The sequence below is a fragment of the Salvelinus sp. IW2-2015 genome, linkage group LG31 (assembly GCF_002910315.2).
Source record: "Salvelinus sp. IW2-2015 linkage group LG31, ASM291031v2, whole genome shotgun sequence".
Classification (NCBI taxonomy): domain Eukaryota; kingdom Metazoa; phylum Chordata; class Actinopteri; order Salmoniformes; family Salmonidae; genus Salvelinus; species Salvelinus sp. IW2-2015.
In genome coordinates this window covers 14858538-14881041 of record NC_036870.1, presented here as the reverse complement: position 1 = coordinate 14881041, position 22504 = coordinate 14858538, and the positions used below count along the sequence as shown (strand labels likewise).

The following is a 22504-nucleotide window of genomic DNA, read 5'->3' as shown; positions in this document are numbered from 1 at the left end:
GATCTATCTCACCAGCCCTACTGTGACAGCTAGCATGAGACAGCAGCTCCTCTTCTTTATGCTGGGCTCTTCCATCTCAGCAGGTGTTACAATTATCTCTCACTGGGCAGCTCAGTGAGGCTCAGTAGAAGTAATTTAGTGGCTCAGTAGGAGTAATGATCAGCGGCTCAGTTAGAAGCATGTAGTGGCACAGTAGGAGTAATGGTAGGGCTCCCGTAGAAGTAATATGAGGGCTCAGTAGGAGTAATGTAGGTCTCAAGTAGAAGTAATATAGTGGCTCAGTAGAAGTAATGTAGTGGCTCAGTATAAGTAATGTAGTGGCTCAGTAGAATAATGTTAGTGTCTCAGTAGGATAATGTAGTGGCTTAGTAAGAAGTAATGCAGTGGCTCAGTAGAAGTAATGTAGTGTCTCAGAAGGTGTAAGTAGGGCTCAATTGGAGTCAGTTAGTGGCTCAGTAGGAGTAATGTAGGGCTCAGTATGAGTAATGTAATGGTCAGTAGAATTAATGTAGTGTCTCAGTAGGAGTAATGTAGTGGCTCAGTAGGAGAAATGTAGTGGCTCAGTAGAAGTAAGTAGTGGCTCAGTAGGGATGTGATGTAGTGGCTTAGTAGAAGTAATGTAGTGGCTCAGTAGGAGAAATGTAGGGCTCAGTAGAGTAATGTAGTGTCTCAGTAGGAGTAATGTAGGCTCAGTAGAAGTAATGTAGGGCTCAGTAGAGTAATGTAGTGGCTCATAGGAGTAATGTAGGGCCAGTAGGAGTAATTTAGTGTCTCAGAACGAGTAATGTAGTGTCTCAGTAGGAGTAATGCAGTGTCTCAGTAGGAGTAATGTAGTGGCTCAGTAGAAGTAATATAGTGGCTCAGTAGAAGTAAATATAGTGGCTCAGTAGGAGTAATGTAGTGGCTCAGAGGAGTAATGTAGGGCTCCGTAGAAGTAATATAGTGGCTCAGTAGGAGTAATGTAGTGTCTCAGTAGAAATAATATAGTGGCTCAGTAGAAGTAATGTAGTGGCTCAGTATAAGTAATGTAGTGGCTCAGTAGAAGTAATGTAGTGTCTCAGTAGGAGTAATGTAGTGGCTTAGTAGAAGTAATGCAGTGGCTCAGTAGAAGTAAATGTAGTGTCTCAGAAGGTGTAATGTAGGGCTCAATTGGAGTCATGTAGTGGCCGAGTAGGAGTAATGTAGGCTCAGTATGAGTAATGTAATGGCTCAGTAGAATTAATGTAGTGTCTCAGTAGGAGTAATGTAGTGGCTCAGCAGTAGGAGAAATGTAGTGGCTCAGTAGAAGTAATGTAGTGCCTCAGTAGGGATGTTATGTGTGGCTTAGTAGAAGTAAGTAGTGGCTCAGTAGGAGAAAGTAGACTCAGTAGAGAATGTAGTGGTCTCAGTAGGAGTAATGTAGTGGCTCAGTAAAGTAATGTAGGGCTCAGTAGGAGTATGTAGTGCTCAGTAGGAGTAATGTAGGGCTCAGTAGGATAATTTAGTGTTCTCAGAACGAGTAGTAGTGTCTCAGTAGGAGTAATGCAGTGTCTCAGTAGGAGTAATGTAGTGGCTCAGTAGAAGTAATATAGTGGCTCAGTAGGAGTAATGTAGTGGCTCAGTAGGAGTAATGTAGGGCTCAGTAGGAGTAATGTAGTGCTCAGTAGGAGTAATGTAGTGCTCAGTAGGAGTAATGTAGTGTCTCAGTAGAAGCAATGTAGTGGCTCAGTAAGAAGTAATGTAGTGGCTCAGTAGAAGTAATGTAGTGGCTCAGTAGGAGTAATTTAGTGCTCAAGAAAGTGGCTCAGTAGAGAATTTAGTGGCTCAGTAGGAGTAATGTTAGTGGCTCAGTAGGAGTTATTTAGTGGCTCAGTGGGAGTAATGTAGTGGCTCAGTAGGAGTAATTTAGTTGCTCAGTAGAATAATGTAGTGGCTCAGTAGAGTAAGTTGTAGGCTCAGTAGGGGTAATGTAGTGGCTCAGTAGGAGTAATGTAGTGTCTCAGAACGAGTAATGTAGTGTCTCAGTAGGAGCAAATGCAGTGTCTCAGTAGGAGTAATGTAGTGGCTCAGTAGAAGTAATATGAGTGGCTCAGTAGGAGTAATGTAGTGGCTCCAGTAGGAGTAATGTAGGCTAGTAGGAGCTAATTAGTGGCTCAGTAGGATAATGTAGTGCTCAGTAGGAGTAATTAGGTCTCAAGTAGAAGAATGTAGTGGCTCAGTTAGAAGTAAGGTAGTGGCTCAGTAGAAGTATGTAGTGGCTCAGTAGGAGTAATGTAGTGGCTCAAACTAGTAAGAAGTAATGTATAGTGGCTCAGTAGGAGTAATTAGTGCTCAGAGGACGTAATGTAGTGGCTCAGTAGGAGTAATTTAGTGGCTCAGGGAGTAATGTAGTGGCCTCACGAGTAGGAGTAATTTAGTTGCTCAGTAGAATAATGAGTGGCTCAGTAGAAGTAATGTAGTGCTCAGTAGGGGTAATATAGATGGCTCAGTAGGAGTGAATGTAGTGGTCTCAGAAAAGCAGTAATGTAGTGTCTCAGAAGGAGTAATGTAGTGTCTCAGTAGGAGTAATGTAGTGGCTCAGTAGAAGTAATGTAGTGGCTCAGTAGGAGTAATGTAGTGGCTCAGTAGAAGTAATGTAGTGGCTCAGTAGAAGTAATGTAGTGGCTCAGTAGAAGTAATGTAGTGGCTCAGTAGGAGTAATGTAGTGGCTCAGTAGAAGTAATGTAGTGGCTCAGTAGGAGTAATGTAGTGGCTCAGTAGAAGTAATGTAGTGTCTCACTACAGCTTCAGGACTGACTGAATCTGAGTTCCAAACGCAGGTTGATGTTTAATGAGATGCGTCTTTTCCTTGAGGCAGAACTGAGCGATTTGTGGGCTCTCATATAGGGAATAGGGTGCCATTTGGGACACTCAGAAGGGGTAATGTACTATACTAGTGAAGCATTGTGACACATACACTGCTTCCAATTGAAGATCATCCTATCCCGCTGATAATGTAAATAAACATACAGTAAGTTGAATACACAAATATAAGTTTGAAGTCATTGTACTATACCAGTAAAACATGTACTATTACTTTAACACTGATACATTAAAGGGTGACTGATCGCAATGTTGGTTCACTAAATACAAGTGTTGTGTGATACTAAACTAATGTGTTGAAATTTTGGGCAGAAATGTTTTGTCTCTGCTTAGAATGAGTCTGAACACACACAGTAACAAATAGTAATAAGCCATGACTGAATGATGTAAGAAAAAACAGCTTTACCTACAATTTTGACATTTTAAAAACCAAGACAATTGTGCCATCTGGTTTGCTTAATGTAAGAAATTTGAAATTATTTATAATTGTACTTTTTTTTATACTTAACTCTATTGTAGCAATTACATTTACTCTTCATATTTAACCCCCTAAGGTGATGTCCCCTCCCGCGCGGAAATCAAACAGATACCTACAGATATATCTTTTTTTCAATTCAATGGTCTCAATCCACCACATCTGCCTATGTCGAACTTCCGCATCTGCAGTGAAAGGTGACAGAGCTAGAGCTGTGTTTGTCAGAACATGAGACATTCCGAAAATCAATCTTTTCACAAAATCGTCTGTAGCGTACGAACGGCCCTCTATGGCATGATGAGACTCACGAACACGTTGGTGGTCTCCGTTTTGCTCTACGACCTCCACAAGTGTCAGGAGACTCGTCTGAAGTTGGTACAGCTGATCTGCCAACTTCTGTCTGTAGCATCCGAACACTAATACTATAATATCTAGGACACCCACAGGCCTCACCAGAGTCATCGGAAGGTCCCCCGGTATCAGTTGAAAACATGAATAGAAATACATATGGAGACTGTTCAATGCCAAAAATATGGGGTTAAATACATGTAAAAATATATATTTATATTTCATGCTCTTTCTTATATCTCTCAGATGCTTCAGAACAAACTTCCTTTTGATCTTTTGGGGGGAATATATGTTGCAGTGAATTGTTATTCAATGCTTTTGTATGGGCTAATAGCAGTAAGGCCAAACATTTTTCAAGGGGTCTTAAACATACTTCAATATACATACTTCAACATACTTCAAGTGGTCTTAAAATTCTAAATGAACTASCCTGACCCCCCCCCCCCCCCCSSCTTAGACAGTACTTAGCCACTGATGGGTTAAGTTGATTTAAAATCAAATACTTTAAGATTTCTACTCCCAGCCACCGTCCCCCTAAAATTACATAAATAAAATATAATATAAATATAGGTCAAAACACACATCACGACAAGAGACAACACAACACTACATAAAGAGAGACCTTAGACATCAACATAGCAAGGTAGCAACATATGACAACACACCATGGTAGCAACACAACATGACAACAACATAGAAACAACACAACATGGTATGATTACTTTTACTCAAGTATGACAATTGAGTACTTTTTACACCACTGTCTACACTTTACTTGTCCTCCATGGTTGGGCTCAATTCCATTTAAATTCAGGCAAATTCAGGCAAACTGAAATTCTAAATCCAATTCTCCTCATTGGAATTTCAGTTCTGGGGAAGTTGAGCCCAACCTGTTCTCCTCAGGAGCATCTGGCAGTACTTCTGCAGCCTAGAAGCCTAGTCTGCAGCCCAAATGGCATCCTATTCCAAATAGTACATTACTTTTAAAGTGTGCAATGCATGGGGAATAGGGCTACATTTGGGACGCAGCCCAGGGAAACAGCTCTGATGTCTGAAGCTGAAAAGTGATCCACTCCTCCATGTCTGTCTCTCCCTGCCTCGCTCTCCTCGCTCTCCAGGCTCTCCTCGCTCTCCTGGCTCTGTGGCTCCTGCTTTCTAATCATGCTTCTCCAGGAACCAGGAACTGTCAATACAACAACAACCACGAAGCGGAGAAAGCAACCCAAATCACCCTCCCCTCCCTTCCCTTGTTTACCGGTCTCCCTCCAAAACTGTCTTCACTGACCAACCCAACCGCGGACGGAAAGCAATTTAAACCATAACCCCCACACACCACCACCACCATACTGGAAGTATGAATGTGTCTGAACCACAGATGTAAAGCTTGATATGTATTCGCTCAGCCCCCACGCTTCCTCCATAACAAATGATCTACAGGAGATCCTCTTTGTGGACTGCACATGAAGTATCATTACCATCATCCTCAACAAGCAGACATGATGGACAAATCACAGTTGAGAGGGGAAAGGACTGGCTAGGGCTTCATAACGATAACCCTCGCTCTGCTGCTGTCCGTTATACAGAGCTGGGATCTGATGTGTGTGTGTGTGTGTGTGTGTGTGTGTGTGTGTGTGTGTGTGTGTGTGTGTGTTGTGTGTGTTGGTGTGTGTGTGTGTGTGTGTGTGTGGTGTGTGTGTGTGTGTGTTGTGTGTGTGTGTGTGTGTGTGTGTGTGTGTGTGTGTGTGTGGTGTGTGTGTGTGTGATTATTTTGCTGCTGTCAGGGGGCCAACAGCACAGCAACTGCCTCATTTAGTAATGATGGTCAAAATAACACAACATCTCTCATAATGGTGTTTTAAAACCAGACTACAACAACAGTGGAATGATGATCTGTAAGAGAGAGAGAGATGTTTGTTGTTTTGCTGTGTTGCTGCCTTTAACAAGCAGCGAAGGCAGATCCCAGGTCATATTTTTAACAAGGCTTTTGGCCAGCACATAGGCGGCATCGGTTTGAGTAGCAAATGGACCTACTGTCGTTCGGCAGTAAAAGAAGTACGGTTTCATTGTCGAGCAGACAAACAGAGGATAACTGTCCTTGTTATGGGGGGAAACAATTCATACTTGACTCCACAAGTTTCTATTCTGGAGCTATAATAGTAAATTAGCGTTCAATACTCAATCAAAGCAATATTAATTCTTAACTGACTTGCCTAGTTAAATAGAGGTTAAATAAAATAAAATAAATAATGATCAAATACAAATTGATAAAAAATACCATGCCGTCTGCTAGTTGTCTGTGGCTGTTTTATTTCAAAAGGATGAGAGGTGTGCTACTTATTTTTAAAGCAGTGTGAACGACCACATGTGGTTGTCTGTGTCCTTTGGTTAGATGTGGATCTGCAGATATGAGGAACGAGTCCACGATGGGCCCTTGAAAATAAGTGGAAAGAAAAGAGACGTCCCCAAAATCTGAAAACAATTAGGCTTAAAAAGCATCCCCTTAAAATAGAGACAGGAGACAAAGTGAAGCAAGCGGCCTAGAAGGACAACTAGAAGAGGTCCCTTGGCGATGGGGCTAGCCTAAATGAGCATCCATATCTTCCCCCCTCTCTCAACCTCCCCTCTCTCCTCTTCCCTTCCCCCCATATCCTCCTCTCAGTATATTACAGGATAGATTCTTATGCTCCAAAAAACAAAAAAATGCACTTAACTTTCCTTTTCTGATATCCTACTTCCACTACCTTCCAGTCATGAAAGATTCAAAAATTCATACCCAACAACACCACCACCATCCAACTCCATGTTCAGATTTGGTCTTTTTTTTCATGATGTGAGCAAAGCACTAAAAGCCTGAAGATGTTGAGTGTTATTTCTTGAGACAGATAGACGTGCAGATAGTTTAAGCCGAGAGCTTCAGATGAGAGATGATTCCTAGTGGCTCTTTTAACAGTAAGTTCATCATAGCAGACAGTACAATGAATGAGGAACGTTTTCCACACAGGAAACAGAGTAACTGTTATTTTAGATATTGTCTGGGGTATGTGTGTTGGGTTGTAACATCTGGTGTTTAGTACAAATGATTACACTGACTAGGTGCTGAGTGAGAACGGATAGAGCATCTTACTGGATTTCCTGTTCATAAAGAAGAATCAGTTAGTTAGTAGCCCAAACCGACCAAGCATGGCCCGACGGAAGTCTATTTCCTGTCCGGACTGGCCTTGATTTGGCGTAGACGTCTAGTTTGGTTCCGATTTGGTCTGGACCAGATCAAATACAAACCAATCATAGACATTTACACAGCAGAGTACAGTAAAGAAAAGAAAAGTAGAGTATAGTACAGTAGAGTAGAGTACAGTACAGGACAATACATTAGAGCACAGTAGAGTAAAGTAAAGTATATTTCAGCACACTAGAGTATAGTACAGAAAATATACTGTATTGTACTCTACTCTAATGTACTCTAATATACTCTACTGAACTAAACTCTACTGTACTGTACTCTACTCTACTAAATTAACTCTAATGTGTCAACATCACCAACAAACTATCATGGTCCAAACACACCAAGAGAGTCGTGAAGAGGGCATGATAACACCTTTTCCCCCTCAGGAGACTGAAAAGATTTGGCATGGGTCCCCAGATCCTCAAAAAGTTCTACACCTACACCATTGAGAGCATCCTGACCGGTTGCATCACCGCCTGGTATGCAACTGCTAGAGGCACTAGAGAGGGTAGTGCGTACGGCTCAGTACATCACTGGGACCAAGCTTCCTGCCATCCAGGACCTATATACGAGGCCGTGTCAGAGGAATGCCTACCTGGAATGCCCAAAAAGCATTGCAGGTGAAGCTGGTTGAGAGAATGTCAAAAGTGTGCAAAGCTGTCCAAGGCAAAGGGTGGCTACTTTGAAGAATCTCAAATATAAAATATATTTGGATTTGTTTAACACTTTTTTGGTAACTACATGATTCCATGTGTGTAATTTCATAGTTTTGATGTCTTCACTATTATTCTACAATGTAGTAAATAGTATAAATAAATACAATTTAAATAATTAGTAGGTGTGTCCAAACTTTTGATTGGTACTGTAGAAATGACCTCGACTAACCTGTACCACCCGCACATTGACTTGGTACCAGCACCCCCTGTATATAGCCTCGTTATTGTTTTTTTATGTGTTACTTTTAATTAGATTTTTAAATTTGATTTTGTAAATATTTTCTTAACTCTATTTCTTGAACTGCATTGTTGGTTAAGGGCTTGTAAGTAAGCATTTCACAGTATGTTCTAAACCTTTTTTATTTGCTGCAAAGGACAAATAAAATTTGATTTGATTTGATTTTGATTTGTACTGTACTCTACTGAATTAATCTCTACTGTACCGTACTGTACTCTACTGTACTGAATAAAAATACTGTCCTGTACTGTACTGTGCCGTACAGTACTCTACTGTGCTCTACTGTTGGACAACTTTGAACATCATCGCTATAAGTGCATGTACAGATAGTAGCAATAAAAAATATTGCAATCATCAGTTGACTCCTCTTTCTTATATTAAATAGATAAAACAATTATTATTGTGATATAAAATACACTTCATTGAGAATTTATGTGCAGCTGAAATTTGGCAATAGAATCAATTACCAAAAATGATGTATGTTCAACATCTGTACATAACCTATTTTCACCTTTCAGTAAAAAACGCAAATGAACTGTATTTCAGTGTCTGGAATAGTCATATTTTCAATGTCCAGAAAATACGTCAATTCAACTTTCATTCAGAACCGCAATGAATCTGATTTCAACGTCCGGAAAATACAGATTTTAAACGCATGGAAAAGACTGTTCGTTCACCTTTCATTCAGAACCTAAAATCAATCTAACTTCAATGTCTTTTCAACATGATTTTGCTTAATGGGAAGCCTCTGAATGCATTTCATCTCATCATACGTTTCATGCTTTCGGAGAACAGCGGCTGTACTCGAAAAAGAAAGTTCTTTCTAAAACTATCTGAGTTCTCTTGGAGCCTTTCATGAATTATCTCTTTCTGAGTCAGTTAATGCTTGTACTGCTTACATTAGGTTTGTTTTGCGAGCTTCTGATATTGCATGTTGGGGATTAGGCCCACCAAAGTAATAAAGGAGACTGTATACACAGTGTGAACACTTTGGCTTTATATGAAATACGGGCCTCTTCTCTATGACCTTACAGAGCTGCAGCTGGTTGAAGCTCACCCTACAGAAGATATAGGTTTACATCCTCAGTATTAGATCTGCTTGGCTTGACCTGATACCACACATACTGAGAGAAAAAACATGTTGAGTGGCACGTCATAGAGCAAAGCAGGCTGATGATTTTGGAAGGTTTTTATTTATTTACTAAGAGTCTAGATGGCTTAGCATGCTTCCCAAATGGCACCCTATTCCCTATGAAGTGCACTACTTTTGACCAGGGCCCATAGGGCTCTCGTCTAAAGTACTGTACTATAATAGGATGCCAATAGGGACACCTTCTGTCATGGAGCGACACTCACAGAACTGACATAGTGCCAGCAACACAAGGTGCACAAGAAGCGAGTGAGGCGCGGCAAGGTGCTCCTTATCTGACTGAAGCGGAGCGCAGCTGCCTGCCGGCCCAGGGCTCCAGCGAGGTGGAACGATAAACATAATAAAATTGAGTTGGATTACAACAAAATGGATGGGATCATCTGGGGAGGCTAACCCTGAACCAATCCTCTCAAAAGAAGGTGCCAACAGACACAGCACAGTGTAAATAAAGAGAGAGGGGATACAGTGCGTTCGGAAAGTATTCAGACCCCTTCCCTTTTTCAACATTTTGTTATGTTACAGCCCTATTCTCAAATGGATTAAAGAAAAAAAATCCTCATCAATCTACACACAATACCCCATAATGACAAAGCAAAAACAGGTTGACATTTTTGCAAATGTATTAAAAATAAAAAACAGAAATACCTTATTTACGGAAGTATTCAGACCCTTTGCTATGAGACTCGAAATTGCATCCTGTTTCCATTGATCATCCTTGAGATGTTTCTACAACTTGGAGTCCACCTGTGGTAAATTCAATTGATTGGACATGATTTGGAAAGGCACACACCTGTCTATATAAGGTCCCACAGTTGACAGTGCATGTCAGAGCAAAAACCAAGCCACGAGATCGAAGGAATCGTCCGTAGAGCTCCGAGACAGGATTGTGACGAGGCACAGATCTGGGGAAGGGTACCAAAACATTTCTGCAGCATTGAAGGTCCCCAGAAACACAGTGGCCTCTATCATTCCTAAATGGAAGAAGTTTGTAACCATAAAGACTCTTCCTAGAGCTGGCCACCCAGCCAAACTGAGAAATCGGGTGAGAAGGGCCTTGGTCAGGGAGGTGACCAAGAACAAGACGGTCACTCCGACAGAGCTACAGAGTTCCTCTGCGGAGATGGGAGAACTTTCCAGAAGGACAAATGCACCAATCCGGCCTTTACAGTAGGGTGGCCAGACGGAAGCCACTCCTCAGTAAAAGGCCCATGACAGCCCGCTTGGAGTTTGCCAAAAGGCCCTTAATTAAAGGACACTCAGACCATAAGAAACAAGATTCTCTGGTCTGATGAAACCAAGATTGAACTCTTTGGCCTGAATGCCAGGCGTCATGTCTGGAAGATAACTGGCACCATCCCTACGGTGAAGCATTATGCTGTGGGGATGTTTTTCAGAGGTAGGGACTGGGAGACTAGTCAGGATCAAGGGAAAGATGAACGGAGCAAAGTACAGAGAGATCCTTGATGAAAACCTTCTCCAGAGCACTCAGGACCTCACACTAGGGTGAAGGTTCACCTCCCAGCAGGAAAACGATCCTAAGCACACAGACACAGACACGACAACGCAGGAGTGGGTTCGAGACAAGTCTCTGAATGTCCTTGAGTGGCCCAGCCAGAGCCCGGACTTGAACCCGATCAAACATCTATGGAGAGACCTGAAAATAGCTGTGTAGCGACACTCCCCATCCAACCTGACAGAGCTTGAGGGGATCTACAGAGAAGAATGGGAGAAACTCCCCAAATACACGTGTGCCAAGCTTGTAACTTCATTCCCAAGAAGACTCAAGGCTGTAATTGCTGCCAAAGGTGATTCAACAAAGTACTGAGTAAAGAGTCTGAATACTTATGTAAATGTTATATTTCAGGTGTTTATTTTTAATACATTTGCAAAAGAAATCTAAAAACTGTTTACATTATGGGGTCTTGTGTGTGATGAGGGATTATAAAAATTTTAAAAATGGAATAAGGCTGCAAAGTAACAAAATGTGTAAAAGGTCAAGGGGTCTGACTATTTTCCGAATGCACTGTATATAAAGAGTGGGGGAAGAGATGAGAGGGAAGGAGGGGAGAAGAAGAAAGCTGTCAGAGAAAGAGAGAGATCAAGGTAAGGGCACTGAAAAGGCCCCTTTTCAAAACGAGGACACAACTACTCCACAACTACTCCAGAGTGAAGCAGACTATGGGTGAGATCAATGGCAGTTCATAGAATCTGACAGGATTCTAATCCCTGCTAGAAAGCAGGTAGATGTACAGAGAAGAGACAGAGAGGAGTGGCGATGTTTGGATGTACAGAACTATCATTCGACAACTTGATACTCCCGGGCTACACAGTCAGTCAGAGAGCAAAAACATACAACAGCATTTTCTTTGGGTCTCGTTCTCATTCTGGTATCTATTGAACCTGTCAAGCTAGCATGGTTGGGGACAAATTAAACACTGTCCGATGTGTGAAGACAGTTGTCTGTTCTTTACATGAGTGATAAAAAAGCTGAATTTGATATGTGATGCTGGTGACAAATATGAATAAGTATTTAATTTACAGCATTCCCATCTTTTGAACGAGTGGTCAATTTACACTTGTCATTCTCCCCACAGCTATACAACCACGCCGTTTCACTCAGAGGGACTCGGCATGCACAAGACGTGTCTGCCTATTCAGCTATTCATCTGAACACATAAACTAACCTCACCATGAAAGGTTTTTTAGACACAGAAAATGGTTCTAGGAGATTCAGAGGGTATGGAATGAAAGCAGTGTTTCTACACTTTAACCTGCCTTTCTCTATCATATTTCTTTTTATTATTATTTGTCACTTTCACATCTAGCTATTTTTCCATTACCACTTTTCCTTTTCTTTTTTCTACTTCAATTCCAATTTCATTCCACTCCTCTCTTTCCTCCTCCACCCTAATGCCATTTTGGTCCAATCCTTCACAAAGAACATTCCCCCAGGGGATGTGAACCCTTAACTCTTTCAGTTGCCCCAAGCTACAGTAAACAAATGCCCACATACCAGAGCTCTCTCTCTCTGTCTCTCTCTGTCTCTCTCTAGCTCCGAGTCTAATCCAGTGTAATCCCACAGTGATGTCTTGGGCAGACAGCAGTGCATTATCATCCAATAAGAATATGATTAATGGATTTATAATTGTGGCGGGCGAGCCTGGGGGAGAACACAGTTTGCCCTGGATTAACATAAGAGTTAAAGTAACGTACTGGTGGTGAGTAGAGCTGGGGCCAAAAGGCTTGGGGGAGGAGAGGAGCTGGGGCCAAAAGGCTTGGGGGAGGAGAGGAGCTGGGGCCAAAAGGCTTGGGGGAGGAGAGGAGCTGGGGCCAAAAGGCTTGGGGGAGGAGCTGGGGCCAGGAGGCCGTGTACAGCTCTGAGTCTGACCTGCAGTTGGATGTCTGTGCTGGTAGCTGGTGCTGCTGGTTGAGTTGAAGACCTCACCACTCTCTGACCACACGCTGGGCTTAAGACTAGAACCATACATTTTTTACATCTGCAAAAAAATACCTACGTCCTGCACCTTCCCTGACTTTTCATAAAACGTTGTATTTTACTCATTTGTCAGAATTTAAAAATCTCAAACAGAAAAGTATTTTGAGCCTTTTTTCCCCTCTCCTATTCCCAACTTTACCCGCCAAGACAGGTGCTAATGCGTCTCTCCCTCCTCACTGAATGAATGACAAAAGGACTCTATTACTAATCAAATGTATTATAAAGGGAAACAGAAACATGCTAGGTGTTGCAGTAGGCCTTTAGAATAATGCTAAACATATCCTTGACTCTATCCAATGAAGCAAACGATGCCAGCCCACTGAATGAATGACAAATGGATGGAATGGGCGATATTTGTGCAAGTTACTTCTCAATCAAATTTAAATGAGGTCTAACTGAATGATGAGGGTGAAGAGGTTGATTAAATTTAGAACAACACAAGTGTAATGATGAGTTTGTGTTATGCCTGCTTATCTGCATTGGCGCTCTAATCGAATGTATTGTAAAGGGAAACGAAAACATGCTATTTGTTGCAGTAGGCCTTTAGAATAATGCAAAACATATCCTTGACTCTATCCAAGTTAATGAGCAGGAAACAAACGATGCCAGTCAGCCTGTGCAGCCGGCTCATCGAAACTACACCTAAACTATACCGAAACGAATTTCACACATAATAAGATGTGTAGCCTATAGCCAATATTACATTGATAATATCTGATGACTGACAGTATTAGACCTGTACACGGTACATGAAGAGATGTGCGCATTTTGTAATTTACAGGTGCAGGGAAAGGACCATCTTCAGAGTCACGTGCAGTTAAAATATTGTGGTTTCTATATAGTATCAGAAAGAGCATATTCTGCAGTTTCTATGATACTGACGTTTGTCAAATAACTCACAAATCAAGAGGTGCAGCTCTACTTCCAAATGTCTTTATTAATTACTATTACTAATTGATTATGTAAATAAAGGTGATCAAATGGATTACACTGTAATGTTTTTATTGTAAAGGGAATGAAAATAAGCTATAGGCCTATGTTTTTTCTAGGACTTTGTATAATTATACTAAACATATCCTTTACTCTATCTAAACTACTTTTGTTGTTATTCATTTTTATTGAAATATTTCCAATAATATTTCTTCATGCAATTAATCCTTTATATTTCTTTATGCACTATTTATCAAGAAATGGTGCTTATGTTTACTGCACCTTGCAGGTTGATGTGCATTTGATGCATTGAACAGGCAGTTAACGCACTATTCCTAGGCTATCATTGAAAATAAGAATTTGTTCTTAACTGACTTGCCTAGTTAAATAAAGGTTAAATAAAAAAATATGCTAAAGGCAATGTTCTCTAGCAGGTACTTTTATAGGCTGAAAGGCCAAATTATCTCAGTACAGCTCTGGGGTTCTCTCTAAATAAGCACCGGTACATTATTTAAGACAGCAATGAGAGGCTATAGAGCACTTGTGGATAGCAGCTAGGGGGAAGGGACCAATCAGGAACATGGAAAGGTTTTTTTTTTTTAAAGCACAATTGATCGGATTTTAAACTATCATGCTTTGTATTGTCCATGGGGTTTTGTCCTAGGGTGTCCTGGTAGGCCGGCTATCATTACCCATATCAGCGTGCTACGCCTGGGCCTGATTTGCTATCAGGAAGATATTAGGTTCCTCTTTATTAAAATGAGTTTTGTTTTGACTGTTTATATTGACTCTGAAGCCAGCTAATTAATTGATTGAATTAATCTTAGTTAATCTTCCATTGAACGCAGTGATGAGATGCAGAGAGGTGCTTCCTCTGTGTCACTGCTGACAACGAAAAACGTAAAGCATTAAACACTTCCTACTCATTTTAGCAAAAAAATTAAATGCAAAGCACCTTTTCCAAGCCACTGGGTTTTAATGAAAGGCATGCAATGAAATTTCACATCATAACGGAAATAACCCGGATGATGTGGATGTTGAGAAATAAATAAGTTGAGCCACCCTTGCCTCTAGGAAACAATACACAAAAGTAATAATTTGACCAAATATTTAGGGAAGGTCCCCATTTCATGGAGTCTGTGAAGGAAGTAACTAAATTGAAAAAGTGGTAAGCAAGTTAGGTCCAAAAAACTGATTTTCAATCAAGTCAAATTAATGTATTGTGTTCGAGGTTTCATGAATTTTATACTGCATCTAAACAAAGTAAATATTTTTAAAGATTGTTCTATACATCAGTTGGGGTTTATATAAACTACAATATGAGATGTTAAACCTAGCATGAAAGTGAATCATTGTAGCTGTGTGGGCTAATATAGTCAAAATGTTTGGCATGGGGTAAGTTGAGAAAATGTCATTATTTTCTTCCCAGACATGATGCAAGGTATTATCACTGGGATATGAGGTGACAATACGGCCTGGCCTACATTAAAAGTATTTTCAGAAGTACAGAGTGTTTTTTAGGGGTTAAGCCTGTGCTAAAAGATGCTTAAAATGATTCACTTCTTATGGCTGGGGGCAGTATTGAGTAGCTTGGATGAATAAGGTGCCCAGAGGTGCCCAGAGTAAACTGCCTGCTACTCAGTCCCAGAAGCTAAGATATGCATATCTGGATAGGTATATTTGGATAGAAAACACTCGGAAGCTTCTAAAACTGTTTGAATGATGTCTGTGAGTATAACAGAACTCATATGGTGGGCAAAAACCTGAGAAAAAATCCAACCAGGAAGTAGGAAATCTGAGGTTTGTAGGTTTTCAACTCTTGGCCTATCGAATACACAGTGGGATATTGGTCATATTGCACTTCCTAAGGTTTCCAATAGATGTCAACAGTCTTCAGAACCTTGTTTGATGCTTCTACTGTGAAGTGGGGGCTCATAAGGGCTGTTTGAGCCAGGTGTCTGGCAGAGTGCCATGAGCTCGTGACGCACATTCACGTGAGAGCGAGCTCTGTTCCATTGCATTTCTACAGACAAATGAATTCTCCGGCTGGAACATTATTGAAGATTTATGTTAAAAACATCCTAAAGATGGATTCTATACATCGTTTGACATGTTTCTACGGAATGTAACGGAACTTTGACTTTTCGTCTGTTCCTAGTGAACGTGCGTCATGAATTTTGATTTGTGAACTGAACGCGCTAACAAAAGGAGGTATTTGGACATAAATGATTAACTTTATCGAACAAATCAAACATTTATTGTGGAACTGGGATTCCTGGGAGTGCATTCTGATGAAGACTATCAAAGGTAAGTGAATATTTATAATGCTATTTCTGGCTTCTGTTGACTACACAACATGGCGGATATCTTTATGGTTGTTTTGGGCTCTGAGCGCCGTACTCAGATTATTGCATGGTTTGCTTTTTTGGTAAAGTTTTTTTGAAATCTGACAGCGGTTGCATTAAGGAGAAGTTTATCTAAAGTTCCATGTATAATACTTGCATTTTCATCAACATTTATGATGAGTATTTCTGTAAATTGATGTGGCTCTCTGCAAAATCACTGGATGTTTTTGGAACTACTGAACATAACGCGCCAATGTATACTAAGATTATTTGATATAAATATGAACTTTATCGAACAAAACATACATGTATTGTGTAACATGAAGTCCTATGAGTGTCCTGCACTTTCACTGGCTGTTGTCATATCAATCCCGTTAACGGGATCTCAGCCATAAGAAGTTTTAAAAGACTAAAAGCGATTGATTGTGTTGAAATGTGTTTGGGAAATAAAGACAGAAATTGTTTTAAAAAGGTAGTGGTAATATTTAATTCAGAACATAAAGATGTAGGTAGCTTAACTTCTATTTTATTTTATTTAACTAGGCAAGTCAGTTAAGAACAAATCCATATTTACAACGATGGCCTACCCTGGCCAAACCCTAACCCGAACGACACTGGGCCAATTGTGCGCCGCCCTATGGGACTCCCAATCACCGCCGGTTTTGATACAGCCTGTAACTTAACCTGTCCCGTGGCTCAACTTACCCCAGTAAATTGGCACAGTAAATTGTGCCAAGAGAACACTTTTTTAGGACAAGCTAGGTTTTCAATACTGTAATGTTTACATGAATTCTGAATATTTCCAGGGATACACAACACCCTGAAATAAATGTACATAATGTATCTTTGATAGAAATAATATTAGATTTCCCTTTACGGAGTGATGCTGAATGTACAAAATGGCTCAACTTACCCCACATAATTATATGAATACAATTGAGAAAGAAAGAGTGAATTGATTTTTCTGACTACAACTTTTGACTACAGCAATCATGTTTCCCACCAAGTAAGCCAGAATATTGCTTTAATTTGCTTCTCATCTCATCTCAGTGACATAACTGATTTCTCTACAGTGATAACTGGGTTGTTTATCCTTATGATGGAATATTACATTATATAATATAAAATGGTATCTAGACAATTGTCACGTTGGCATGAAGGATTGGGAGACAGACTCAGGAATGCGTAATATGGGTTTTTTACTTCACCCAAATTACGGCATGCCGTGTACAGGCACGGGGAGGAAGACCAAACAAACACGTAACAAAAACACAGGGTTGAAACCCAAACAAAAGAGAGTGGAGTACCTCTAATAAACACACACGCATATAATGATTAACACACGGGACGAGATCCGTAATCATCTGCGCAATCCACAAGGGCACAAAATCCCAAAACACACAGCACAGGTACTCACACGACCAACGGATATAGTAACAATAATCGACAGGACAATGGAAACCAAGGGCACACTTATACAAATACTAATCACTGGGAATAGGGGCCAGGTGTGCGTAATGAAATCTCCAGAGGGATCCGTGACAACATTCATTCGTTGCTTCTGCATTTTATCCACAAACTAGCGAACCTGGATTTGTCAGAACACATCCTAAATTGCACCCTATTCTTTATATAGTGCACTACTTTCTACTAGGGCCCGTTGGACTTTGGACAAAATTAGTGCACTATGTAGGGAATACAGTGTCATTAGGGACGTAGGGAATAAGGTGCCATTAGGGACGCACTGTTGAATTACTGCATCACCACCTCATTACCAGTGACATAACGGGTGTTCCATGCGTCACACATTAACAATGAGATCAATGCCGCCGTGTAAACGAATAAGTCCTATAAATGACATGCCATTAGGTTTTATCACCAATCGTGGCTGTCTCAGTCTGTGTTAGGCCTACATCTCACCCTCCTGTAGAGTCTTCTGGGACAGCACTCAGCAACACCTCAGTCCTCTGAGCCACAGCACACACACACACACACAGCACCACTCAACACCTTACACACTGCAACCCTGCACTACAAGGYTGAATTTAAAGCGGTTGCTGGGTCTCTCTATCACTCTCTCTTTCTCTCTCTCTCACTCTCTCTCTCTAGCTCTCTCACTTCACCTGTGAGTTCAAAAGCATAACAGTATATCTGTAGGTCAGATCCCAGAGTAAGTGGACCCCCTTCTGTCCTGTATCTGTCTCCCTGTGTAGCCGACTAGCTCAGCGTGCTGGCCTGCCACCGATGTTTATCACTATCAACCACCGTTTCCCAAGCAACACAACAGTATCTCAGGCTTTGATGCTCTGCCAAGGCCTATTTCTGCTCACTGCTGGGTGTGCGTTCCTATGATGCGTCCAAAATAGCACCATTGGTCAAAAGGAGTGCACTACTGTATATAGGGAATAGGGTGGGTGCTTTTTTGGATGCCGCACTAGTCTACAGTGCACACAGACACAGTACAATCTAAGACCATCTAATGCTATGCTGAATAGCTTCTCTTTCTGCTGATGCTAGAGGGATATATTCCTAGAAGAAAAGGTGCTATATAGAACTAAAAAGGGTTCTAATGGCTGTCCCCATAGGAGAACACTTTGAAGAACCCCTTTTGTTTCCAGGTAGAACACTTTTGGTTCTAGGTAGAACCCTTTTGGGTTCCATTTAGAACTCTTCCACAGAGGGTTCTACATGGAACCCAAAAGAGTTCTACCTGGAACCAAAAAGGGTTTTACATGGAACCAAAAAGGGTTCTACATGGAACCAAAAATGGTTCCCCTATGTAGACAGCCGCAGGACCCTTTTGGAACCCTGTATACTGTATGTATGAACCAACTGCTACAGGAGATCTTCTGAAAGAAGTTCTGTAATGGACTCCACCACACACCTGCTCATATCTTTGTTCAGAAGTGCTGGGATCATTTTACTCTGGGTTCCTTCCATTGTGGCCTAATCTGTTCTACCAAGCGGAGCTCTTTAATGTAATACAAACACTGTGCTGGGTTCCTACAGCGGAACAGACAATTATAAGATAAGGTATCATATAGAACTAGTGGAAGAGCTGTTCTGCTCATGTGCAGAACCAGGGTTGGCTCCACAGAGATGGGCAGAAGGTCCTGGAATACTTGGAGTGAGCAGCATGTTTTACATGTAATAAAACGGGTAGGCGGGTAGGCCTATATATCTGCGTTGAAGTGGATATAGCAGGTATTTTCTTCTTTTTTTTACCTTGAAATATTGGATGCTGTTTCTATAGTTTAAAACAAGAAAGCCCTCTAAGCTAAACACAATCTTTTCAACAATGTTGCATTCTATGTGAGGTTATCACAGCCGAAAGCAGTCCTTTTGAATTCCTTTAAATTATTTTCTTCTTGTAGTTAAATTAACACTTCAATGTATCTAATTAGATACCAGACAAGATATTTACATCAATTCATGTCAGCAGTGAAGTCAATACTAAACAGGCCTAGCAGGAGCTGTGGCTGTATAAGTATTTTATGAATTGTTTTCCAGCAGAGGTGCTTATCTATTAGATCAAAAAATATATATATTAAAACATATGTAACATACACCGGATAGGTGCAGTGAAAGGTGTTGTTTTACAGTGTCAATCAGAGTAGTACGGCAACCCTACAGCAAGTAGGGTTAAGTGCCTTGCTCAAGGACACATCATCAGATTTTTCACCTTGACGGCTCGGATATTCTAACCTGGCCCAACTCTCTAACCGCTAGGCTACTCGCCGCCCTAAAGTATACCTACAGTATGGTACAGGTATCTAAACTCCCGTCTTCAAGTACAGCCATTCCCTCCACCATCTTCCCTAGCAAGTGTATCTCTCCAGACATTGAGTTATCTAGTATGCAGCCACTCACTGTCTGTCTCTGTGTGTGCTTACTCTCGGTAGATCTGCTCATGTCCCCTGCCAATTGCATAATCAAGTCGGGAGCTGGTGGGGAAGATGCCAGAAGAAGTGTTCTATTAGAGAAGTGCTTAAAGTAGCGCTCTGTTCAATTGCATCATGTGCCATCTGTTTCGTAAGAGGGAGATAACAGTATTTACATTTTGGAGTTTGTGGCAAACTGTTACTGACTGTTACTGACTGTTAAGGACAGTTACTGGCTCCTACTGACCAACTCATGGCAGCTCTGAGCCTTGTTTGGTTGATGAAATGCGACACCTTATTCCCTATATAGTGCACTACTTTTGACCAATATATTGCACTATAATAGTTCAAAACAAATGTACTGGAGGGGATAGAGTGGCATTTGGGACACGACCCTAGAACATCACAAGTTTAAGTCAATCTGAAATGAATCTGTTAAAATGATAGGATCCAAGAGTTGATATATTACAGTGGAAATGCTTGTGAAATATTAAAAATCATACTCCTCCAACTCCATTGAAAGCGTTGGCTCGTTCATTTCTACGACTTATGTGAACCCTCAGYGACACTCTGTCGAAGAAACAGGTGCTACGTTAAACCACATGTATATTTCCTTCAAATCACATTTACCTCTCATGGCGAGCTAGGAAATCTGTGCTGGAGAAAAAGGCCTAACAAATTTTACGAATTGAAACCAGCTGATAAGGAGAAAGTGCTGAGTAAAATATGCTCTTATCTCCGTGATTCAGCTCTATGTGAGAGAGCTGACAGAAACACATTCATAACGGCCCTTCTGTCCCGGTATTTTAACCGAACTCAATGCTTTCAGCTATTCTTTCCAGTATTGCCTAACTCAATACTTTTAGCTATAGGCTATTTCACTTTCTTAAAACTGAACAATCTATCCATAACGGGTACAACATGCGACTGGGTACAGAGTGGGCTCCGCAATGCCACACAACTGTGTTAGCCCACTGAGCTAAAGCCTAGGCATTAGCTCAGGGAGTCAACGCAAGTCACCAGGTCTCAGGCACGGTTACTTTTCATGGAGCATGGTAAACAGCTGAATACTACTCTATAGGAATATTATATCCAGTAGTCTATGTGTTTGTCTCTTGTGTGTCAGGTACAGGTACAGTTCAACAACTGTGGATGTACATTTTACATCAGTAGCTGCATAGATGTAATGAAGTCAACACAGTCGTTACAATTAGGTGGCCAGGAGCCTAGTATACAAACCATACGTTTTCTTTCAAAGCTTAGCGAGGTATAGCCATTTTGCAAATATGATTTTATTTCCTGAAATCCAGGCAGACAGCACTAGAGACTAAGCTCATTTACGAGTGCTATTTCAAGGATGTATTAGGATGCTATTCCAGTGCTCTTCCCGCCAGAATGGATCCAAGGGAGTGCATCTGGAAGTATTTGCAAAATTCTGACAGCTTCAAAGCAAACGGTATGCTCGGCGCGCAGACGTCTCAGCAATGGATTAATTAAACAGTCTTCAATTCAAATCGCTGTGGAACACGCGCTTCCATCTGCTCAATTGCATTAGAATCAAGTCAAGTTCTTCAAAGGGGAAAACAAATCCAACGTATAATGAGAATGTGTTGATTCCACTGTTAACATCATCATTTACACATGTCTCAGTGCTGGATGACTGAGCTACTTGGAGACGCTCCTACATCGTTATCAGTTCATCATAGTAGTTGTATGCAAACATAGAGACGTGTAGTGTTACCAAATACTGTAGGCCTACATTGTATAAAAAAGAGTGGTGTTTTACAATTATGATTGAACGTGTATTTATGTACAGGCTAACAGAAAGGCATGGCATTGTATAGCGTAGTCGCTGTCTGTATCATTCAACTTATCGGATGTATTGCAGACAGTTATTCATATGTTCAACTAATCAACAAGCCCTTAGTAGAATCAAGTGTGCTGGTTCTGGAATACATGAAATAGCCCGTGTGCGGAGCTGGTCTGTATCATGGTCCATTTGGGACAGCACCTAATGAAAACGTTAAACATGTCTTTAAAGTGTAATAGTATGTCAAAGTGGCACCAACATAACCCAACCAACATAGGAACCAACATAACTCAAACAGTATTGGTTAGTGCTCCAAGCTATACCGTAGAAACGTCCCATAATAAATTGGGATGTTTTCTGGTCTTACCTTGATCTAGTAATCGTAGAGAGTGATGAAACGTGGGGTCCAGTTTGTCCTTCTCCGCCATCAGCTCCGGTAAGTACTTTTCGGTATCCATCTCGTCCCGTGCCTTTGGTCCACGCCGTCCACAAAATGATTCAGAAGCGATACAATTCAAAAACCTCGCCTTATTCCCAACACCTGCCCTCACCGAAACTATCAGCGGTAAATTCTTTTAAAAAAGAAAAGGAATGCGGCAATGTCATTTGCAGTCACTATAACAACATCGCAGAAGTACTTCAAAGCTGTAACATCGACCAAAAACTGTCTGTGCGCGGGTGTCTCTGGTAGGAATTCCGTTATCCCATCGGTATACTAGCCTATATGTTCACCGTCACCGTGCAGACCCCTCACATGCAACACCGCCGAACTAGAGGCTCTCTGCGTTCTGTAAACAAGATCTTTGAAGCTCCCCCGGAACGTCTCCAGTAGCAACGAGGGCTCATTCCAGCTCCTCTACTATTGGTTGCCGATCAGTGTTCAACCCAATGGAATGTAGTCGTTAAGGGGCGGGCGCTCGAGAGAGAGCGAGCGGAACAGTTGGAACTGTCCTTGGTGCTGATTCCGCGGCGCAAGGCTATGGGTTGTTAGATGTGACACGAGCCAGCAACGAGCTGAATTACATGAACATTAACAACAGTCTTTCTCATC

At 41.2% G+C, this 22504-nt stretch overlaps 1 protein-coding gene across 1 annotated transcript in view; it reads right to left on the bottom strand.

Moving 5' to 3' along the window:
- Positions 1 to 22271, bottom strand: part of LOC111955507 (KH domain-containing, RNA-binding, signal transduction-associated protein 3-like) — a 103467-nt gene extending 81196 nt beyond the window's left edge. The window contains exon 1 of the mRNA XM_023975719.2: positions 21821 to 22271. Coding sequence (XP_023831487.1) covers positions 21821 to 21911 — 91 coding nt within the window. The 5' untranslated portion in view covers positions 21912 to 22271. The remainder of the gene's footprint in view (positions 1 to 21820) is intronic.
- Positions 22272 to 22504: the final 233 nt, after the last annotated feature.